The 9,077-nt window shown below is 43.3% G+C and overlaps 1 protein-coding gene across 5 annotated transcripts in view; it reads left to right on the top strand.

The window, feature by feature from the left end:
* The first annotated feature begins 7,623 nt into the window (after positions 1 to 7,623).
* UBASH3A (ubiquitin associated and SH3 domain containing A) overlaps positions 7,624 to 9,077 on the top strand; it is a 39,394-nt gene continuing 37,940 nt past the window's right edge. For all 5 annotated transcript variants that reach the window (XM_036243443.1, XM_036243441.1, XM_036243442.1 and 2 more), the window contains exon 1: positions 7,624 to 7,767. In XM_036243443.1, the coding sequence (XP_036099336.1) occupies positions 7,655 to 7,767 (113 nt within the window). In that variant the 5' untranslated portion in view covers positions 7,624 to 7,654. The remainder of the gene's footprint in view (positions 7,768 to 9,077) is intronic.

Genomic DNA, 9,077 nt, shown 5'->3' with positions numbered 1-9,077 from the left:
GTCTTTGGAACACAGTCACTCCTTTTATTTGAAAGAGCAGGTAGGCCTGCCCAGTGCACATCGGGTGGGCAGGTAAAACGCTTTGGTGGGGGTTCTGCCCCCCATGTGACTGAGCCCCAGTGTAGACTTGCAGCTCTCAGAAGACAGAAGTCAGGGAAGTTGACGGGTTCTGGCAGCCAGAGACGAGGTGCACTCTCCTCTTTGGGGCCTCCCTGTCCCGAGGGTTTCTGCACACAATGCAGCCTAAAGGTGCTTTATCAGGAGAGAAATAGCCCTGCGCTCTGGGCCTGGGACTGAGAGCCCCTTTGGAAGGCCGGTGATGTGAACCCCGCATTCACTCATTCAGCAGATATTCATGGGCCATCTGTCAGGAGCCAGGCATCTAGACTGGAGCAGGTGGCAGAGGGATCAAAGCATTCACCTGTGGTCTCAGGTGGTGACAAACGCCAGGGAGGGATGAGGCTGGGAGGGGCTGAGTGAGGGAGGGACGGGTGGTGGAGGAAGGCCTCTAGAAGTGTGAGACTTCGGCAGTGGAATAAAGCGGCCTTGTGAGCTCGGAGGGGAGGTTGTTCTAAGCACAAGGACCATCAATGCCAAAGAGCCGGAGAAGGTGAGCTGGGGGTGTTTGAGAAACCCCAAGAAAACCTGTGTGCCTAGAGAGGCCAGTGGGCAGATCCTGGAGGGCCCAGGCCATTGGAGGGAAGAACTCTGGTTTGATTTTGTGTGACGGAAGCCCACAGAGGACGGAGCAGGGCACATTCCGGGTCTGCGCATGTGCGCTGAGTGCAGGGAAGGCGGGCGGGGGGGGGGGGGGGGCGCGGGGGGGAGCTGCTGAAAGCCTCCGTCACCAGGGCTGTGACTCGACCAAGGTGCTATTGGCACAGACGAAGATGGGAGCTGGGATTGTTCTGAAGGTGGAGTTGGCGGGTTTACCGATGGCAACTACAGCCAAAGGGACATATTCAGCCAGTCGTGGGTTAATTCAGTCTTGTTTGCCTGCCTCTAGCACCTGCCCGGGCACCTATCCATGTCTCTGGATTAAACACAGGTTATCCTCCGAGGTTGTTATCCTTCCTTCACATCTTTCCTAACTACTCCCTCCATTCTCGAATGAACTTTTGCCCTCAAAGGTAGTGACAGGAAACTCACAACTTAACTTTCCTTGCTTTTACCTGAGCGGTAGGTCATGCTCCCGACTGGAGCACGACTCCCGGAGGACAGAGTCCGTGTACTCTCACGGTGCCTGGCACAGCAATGGGCACATGGCTCCATGGGGCTCCGCGGCCATCCGTGAGCTGATCGTAAACCAGGGTGGACTAACAATACTCTGTAGATGTGCAGAAAACCGACAGCCACCACGGGGTCACACTGATGTGTGTCAGAGGATGTCAAAGGTGGATCTAGTTAACCAGAGGATAGCAGGGAGAGGACCCATGAGGGTGTTAAACTTCCACCACCATGAAGTAGCCCTCAGACAATTAACCTACAATCAATTCCATCAAGCTCAAAATGAAAATTTAAGGAAGCAGAAAGCAGCATGCTTTGGGCTGGCATCTGATGTTCACCAAGCCAGTGTCTTAAGTGGTCTTGGCCTGGAGGTTTGAGAAGGGGTGTCCTACCCTGAGGGCTCCCCTGGGAGCTGGGAAGCTTCCTTGACCATTTGTACACAGCTTGAGTTCCAGGCCAGGTCTCCATCTCCACCTTGATCCCTTTATTTTTTTTTATTTTTTTATATCCTCATCCGAGGACATTTTTTGATATTTTGTTCAGATACAGTGGGAGGGAGAGAGAGAGAGAGAAACATCGACGTGAAAGGGACACATCGAGTGGTTGCCACCCACACGACCCAACCAGGGCCGGGGACAAACTGCAACTGAGGTACATGCCCTTAGCGGGAACCGAACCCGGGTCTCTCCGGACCGCAGGCTGACGCTCTAACCGCTGAGCCAAACTGGCCAGGGCTCCACCTTGATCACTTTAATGACAGAAGGAAGGCTTTGGCGTCAGTCAGGAGAAATTGTCAATCAGGAAAATTTAGTATTTTCCCTGTTGGTCTTGAAGATAATTTTTCAAGCTAAGAAAAGGGATTACCTTTTCCTGGCTAGATGACCATTTCCTGGCTTATATAATTAAGCTTTTTTTATAAAAGAGAAATTTACTTTTTTTTTTTTTAATCCTCACCCGAGGACATTTTTTCCATTTTTTTTGTTTGTTTGTTTTGTTCAGATAGAGTGGGAGGGAGAGACAGGAAGAGAGAGAGAGAGAAACATCGACGCGAAAGGGACACATTGAGTGGCTGCTACCCGCATGACCAACCAGGGCCGGGGACAAACTGCAACCAAGGTACACACCCCCATCGGGAACCGAACCCAGGTCTCTCTGGACCGCAGGCCGACGCTCTAACTGCTGAGCCAAACTTGCCAGGGCAAGAAATTTACATTTTAATATGTTATAAGCACAATTCCTCAAAAAGTTGTTTATCATTTAGAACAGAAAAAATATATTTGAATAGAGGCTAAAATCTGCTTTAGATTTCAGACCACAAATCTACTTTTTTCCCTTTGGGTAATAAGCTTTGTCTCTTTTCAGATTTTCAAATGGAAGCTATAGAACTCATTTGTTCATGAAATTATTTCAACCTTCAAATTCCTCAAAGAAAAAAGATATTATTTAAAAATGTAGTTAACTCACATGTAAAGGTGAAATATTGAAAACTTCTCCTCTGAGATGGAAACTAATACAAGGAGATTCACTGTAGATATACACCGTATCTAGTCACCAATCGGAGTCCAAGCCAGTGTAATGAAACCAAAGCAGAAGAAAAAAGGAAATAGAAGAAAAGGAAAAGAAGAAACGAAAGAAGGAAAAAAGGCAGAAAATTTAAAAGAAAAGAATACGTACTGGTAAGAAATAAATAAAAATATCATTATTTATGACAAAATTATTTTTGGACTTAGACTATCTTAAAAATTCTAAAGATAAATGATTAGAACTGCTAAGTATATTAAGCAAAACTTTGGGATATAAGTTCAATGTGAAATCAATAGTATTTTATTTACCAGCCACAAAGAATACAAACATGGAATTGTAAAAAGATATAATTTATAGCGACATCAAAAATGACCCAACACCTAAGAATAATCTACTAAATACTACAAGACCTGTGCACAGAAATGTAGGTAATAGAACTGAAAGAAAATAAAGACCTGGCAAGTCAATGCCAAGAAATTTGACAACTTAGATAAAATGGTCACATTCATTGGGAAAAAAAAAAAAAAACTTAATAAAACAGATACAAGAAGAATGCCCCTATATCTGTTAAATAAACTAAATGCATAATTTAAAACTTCTGAGCAAAGAAAATTCTAAACCCAGATGATTTCGCTGGTAAATCTTTTTAAACATTTAAGAAAGAAGTTATAACAATCTTACATAAACTCAGAGAACTGGGAAAGAAGAAATACTTCCCAGCTCATTTGTGAGGCCAAAATAATTCTGACACTTAGGGCGACCAACTTTCCTCCTACACCTGAGACTGAGAGGGCTCCTGGGATGGAAACCTTTGGTGCAAAGACCAGAAAAGTCACAGGAAAATCAGAATGAGTCAGTCATGCTACTGGCACTAAAACCTAACGAGGAAATTACATACAAGGAAAACAACAAGCCAAGCTAATTCACAAATACTAATGCAAAAAACTCCAAACAAAGTATTAGCAAATCAAATCCAGCATTACATGACAAGGAGAACATATTGTTATCAAGAAGGTTTTATCTTAGAACAAGGTTGATTTACTATTCAAAAGTCAATTGGTGTACATTACCTCATTTACTGAATAAAGAAGGAAGGCAATATGATCATCTCAATAGGTGCAGAAAAAGCATTTGATAAAATTCAATATCCACTAATAAATTTTTTAAAACACCTCAGCAAACGAGGAGTGAAAAGGGATTTTCTGACTCTAATAAAGGGTACCTACTAAAAAGACACTTTTGTTCAACATTGCACTGGAAGTCTTTGCCAGAACAACAGGGCAAGAAGAGAAAATAAAATGTATAAATATTAGAGAGGGAAGAGAAAATTGTCATTATTTGAAGATTAGACACCTGTGTACATAGAAAATCCAAAATAATCTATAAAATATTAGAATTAATAAGTGATCTGAGCCAGATTATTGTATGGCTGTCAATATATAAAAATTAATTATATTTCTATACACTGACAACAAATAAATGAAAATATTAATTATTTTAAACAATAGTATCAAAAACAGGAATAAACACATAGGAATAAACTTAATGATAGAAGTACAAGACACTGAAAACTGCAATACATTTTTAAGAAAAACTAAATAGAAAGATATACCATATTCATGGATTAGAAGACTCAATATTGTTAAATTGATGTATAGATTCAACATAATCCCAGCAGGTCTTTTTTTGGTGGAAATTAGCATAGTGATTTTTATTGTCCTACTAGTACTCCTTCCCTTTTCTTCTTTAAAATCAATTTTGCTGAGGTTTAGTTTTCACACTATAAAATGTACCCATCTTAAGTGTTCAGTTTAGTAAGAGTTAAAGATCTATGCACCCATTCAGTCATCACCAAAGCAGGTTATAGAACATTTCCTTCACCCCCAAAAAATCTCTCAGATTCTAGCCTTGGACAACTAATATCTTCTTTCTGTCTCTATAGATCAGTTTTTAGCTTTTGTAGAATTTTATTTTAATAAAATTATACAGTATGTAACTGAACTACCAAGCAGAATAGAGACAGACTCATAGATAAAGAGCAGGCAGACAGCTCTGGTGGGGGATGGGGAAGGTTAAGGGGGTGGAGGGATTGAGCAAAAAAGAGAAAAAAGAGAGAGAAAAACTCATGGACATGGATAACAGTATGGTGATGGCGGGGGTGGGGGCAGAGGGTGGAAGTGGAAGAGGGCAAAGGGGATAAATGGTGATGGAAAAAATAAAATGAAAAAATTTTTAAATTATACGGTATGTGTAATCTTGTGTCGGGCTTCTTTCAGTCAACATAATGTTCTTTTAAATTCACCATGCTGTTGCACAAATCAGCAATGTGTTCCTTTTTATTGATGAATGTTACCCATTAATTGAAAATGCCATAATTTGTGGATCTGTTCACCAGTTAATGAACGTTTGGATTCTTTCTAGTTTGGCTCGACAGTGACTCACACCACTACGAACATTCATATACAAATCTTTGTATGGGCATACATCTTCATTTCTCCTTAGTAGGCAGCTACGAGTGAACTGGTCATATAGAAAATGTATGTTTAACTTTTTTTAAGAAGCTGTCAAAAAGTTTTCTAAAATCATTGGACAATTTGCAATTCCCACCAACAATGTATGAGTGTGTTCCAACTATTCCATGGCCTTGTCAACACTTAGTATTGTCAGTCTTTTCAATTTTAGCTCTTCTAGTAAGTGTGTGTGGTATCATACTGTGGTTTCAACTGACATTTTCCGGATGACTAATACTGTTGAACATCTTTTCACACCCTCATTAGCCATTCGTGTATCTTCTTTTGTCGTGTTCATTTAGATCTTTTGCCTGTTATTAGGCTGGATTATCTTCTTCTTATTGATTATAAGAATACATGTACATACAATAAATACATATGTATATTATATTATATTATATTATATTATATTATATTATATTATATTATATTATATTCTGAATATGCTGAATACAAGTTCTTTGTCAGGTGTATATATGATAATATTTTCTCCCAAATGACAGCATTTTAATTGGGGAGGGGGGTGTCTTTCAAAGAGCAGTTTTCAATTTTGATGAAATCCAGTTAAAATTTTTAATAATTTATGCTTTTTACATTCTAAGAAAGCTTTGCAAACTCCAACATAGCAAATAGTTTTTCTTTTAGAAGTTTCAGCTTGTACATTTAGGTCCACCATAGCTTTTGAGTTAATTTTTGCTCATGATGTGAAGTAAGGGTTGGGGTTCACACTTCTCCCATATTAGTATACAGTTTCCCTATTTGTTAAAAACAGTAACCTTTTCTCTCTTAAATTCCATTGACCCCTCTGCTGAGCATTAAGAGATTAAAAAGGCAAACCACAGCCTAGATGAAGTTGTTACCATTAAATGCATCCAACAAAAGACTTAGTTCCAGAATTTCCATCAATTAATAAGGAAAAAACCAAACAATCCAATTTTTCAAAGGCCAAAGATTTGAACAGGATCTTCCCCAATAAGTGGCCAATAGCCTGTCTCATGGTGCTCGGTGTCATTGCCATGCAGGGAAATACAAATTAGAACCACAGTGAGATACCACTACACACCCCAGATTGGCTAAAACTAAACAGACAGTATAAAGTGTAGACATGGATGAAGAGCAGCCGAAACGCTCACCCACTGCTGGCGAGAAAGCAAATGACCACCTGCTTTGTAAAACCACTGGGCAATTTCAAATGCAGTGTGCACCCGTCCTGTGAGCCAGAAATCCCACCCTGAATAAGCACCTAACAGAAATGCACATCATGTACCAAAAGACATATACAAGTGTGTCCACAGCAAAACAACCGAAAAACCACACAACGTACACAGACAGAGAAATAAATGATGGTGTGTTCATCTCATAGAACACTACCCAGCAACGCAATGCACTGACTGGGGCTATAAGCAAGAAAGTAGATTAATTTCACACACATAATTTTGGACAAAAGAAACCAGACACAAGAGAGTACATGCTAGATGGTTATATTTGTATAAGGTTCAAAAATAGGCTAAATTGATGTGTGAGTTAGTAGAGTGGTTACCATTTTGGGGAAGGGAGAGATAACTAGGAGGTTGGGGCGGGCCTGGGGGCAGAGAAGCTCCTGAGGTCCTGAGAAGGTTCTAGAGCAGGACTACTTAGCCTTGATGCTACTGGTATGTTGGGCTGGACCCTTCTTTGCTCTCATCTTCCCTACAGCATCCCTGGCCTCCTCGTTGTGCTTACCAAAAATGTCTCCAGGCATTGCCATGGGTCCTGAGAAGGGGGAAGAATTCCCTCGGTTGAATAGCTGGTCCTGTTTTATTGCTGGTCCTGGGGGATATGTGTGTTCCCTTTATGAAAATTTACTGAGCTGCCCACGTACAATTCAGCCTCTTTGCTGCAAGCATAAAAACATTTTTAAAGATTTTAAAACCAAAGAAGAAGTCAATGAATAACTAAAAGAACCAACAACTTTAGAGAGAACTTGGAAAGTAGATACAGTGCAGTGTAATGTCTTATCTACATATAGGCGGCTAAGATTCCAGGTTGTGGGGGGCTCTGTGGCCATGGGCCCAGGAGAGAACCCTCCCCCTGGGCTCCCACTCCCACTCCCTCGCCCCGCCCCCTTACCCCTTTCTCAGACAGACTTGCTCCCAATGCACGTCACATCCAAGCAAAGGCTGGTTCCACACAGGGACCTCTGGAAGCCGAACCCCACTGTGGAAAGAGTGTGGATGGGTGCTGTGCTCCAGCACCCTGCAAAGAGAATTCGGAAAACCAATCTCGTGCAAACAGGATATTAGCTTTTGTCAGAAAGATCAAAAGAGGCTTGAGGTTTTTCTTTGCAGCCTCAGCCTCTCCTGCCTCTCCCTCTCTGGTTGTATCTACTCATTTCAGTCTGCAGGCAGGAAGAGATGGCAGCTGGGGAGACACAGGTCTATGCAAAGGTCAACAACAAGCTCAAGGGCCGCAGCGCCGCCTCGCTTCTGGACCCCCTTCTGAGCATGGGCTTCCCAGCACACACCGCGTGAGTACTCCCCCGGGCGCCTGCCCCTGATGCCTAGCCGGACCCCTGAGGTCCCTGCAGAACTGCAGGCCGCTCAGAGCACCTACTTCCTGTTGAAGGGATGCGCCGGCAGGGCGAGGTACAGTCTCTAAACAGCAGCCTTTGCTGTTTGTAAATGATATGATCAGGACAAACTGCTGGCTGGTTGGTGGGGGGCCCTGAGTTTATGAAAATTGGAAGCTGTGTGTAACTATGGTGCCTCCATTTCTCGGGGTTTGGAGGAGCTTGGGGCCTGGCTGTACCTTCTTTGTGGGCAGCTCAGTGACTGAGATGACATTTCAAACTCTGATTTGAATTAATGAGTCTCTAATTCTGGGACCTGGTGCAGGGAAACCATTCGTCCTTAGGACAAATCTCTTGAGTGCCCAACAAAGTGGTTAAGAAACTACTGAGCTACCGAGATCCCACTAGTCCAAGGAAAACGTCCACACGCAGAAAACGTTAACCTTAGGAGTTACCCCCTTCAGAGAGGGACGCAATCCCCAAAGCCATGAGCGATGACACAGACTCTGGGTTACAGCTTCCCCAGGAAACCGACTACTTAGAGCCCATCCTTTCGAATGCTTATCCGCATGGAAACTGTGGCTGAATTCCCCGTAGGTGAGCCTGGATTTGGGAGGGGGCAAACATTCCTTAAACATTAGAACACAATCCCAACCCAACTGGATGAAATGATGTTGACGCTACAGCCCTTTCTTCGCCCACCCAGATCAGGACTTGGTCCACACACAGGTTCACGATAAAGCAGGGGCCCGTTGCCGGCCTGTCCTTAGCACCTCCCATCAGGTGCGGATGGGGACACTTAGCCAGGGGGGAGGGCAGGACCCGAATCCTCTCTTCACAGCACCTTTACCACACTCCTGACACTGCAGCACGGACGCACAGAAATGCCGTCTAATGTAGACATTAGCCACATGGTAGGCTTGAAAACCTGCTTTAAACTTCTCACTAGTCTGGAGCTCCCCAAGTCAGGCTCACCGCCCAGGCCTCTCTGTTGGAACCTCCCCAGGAGGCGCATTGGGCCGCACCCTCCTGGCTCCTGGCACCCTCAGATACTTCGGGCTGAATCCCTGAACGAAGTCCCTTAGCTGTATTCCATTCAGCTCAATTTGCTCTGGTTCCGTTAAATTCCACTCAGTGTATGGATGTATGTCCTGGTGACAATGATGAATGAGACACAGTTAGGCCTCAGGGACCCGAGGTCCGGTAGGGGAGGCAAAGGGACAGGAGCTCATTGAGGTGGTAAGGGTGGTGACCGTGTGCACAGTTGG

The sequence above is a fragment of the Molossus molossus genome, unplaced genomic scaffold (assembly GCF_014108415.1).
Source record: "Molossus molossus isolate mMolMol1 unplaced genomic scaffold, mMolMol1.p scaffold_m16_p_5, whole genome shotgun sequence".
NCBI lineage: Eukaryota > Metazoa > Chordata > Mammalia > Chiroptera > Molossidae > Molossus > Molossus molossus.
The sequence above is the reverse complement of the archived record's forward strand: the minus strand, read 5'-3'. Positions and strand labels throughout refer to the sequence as shown.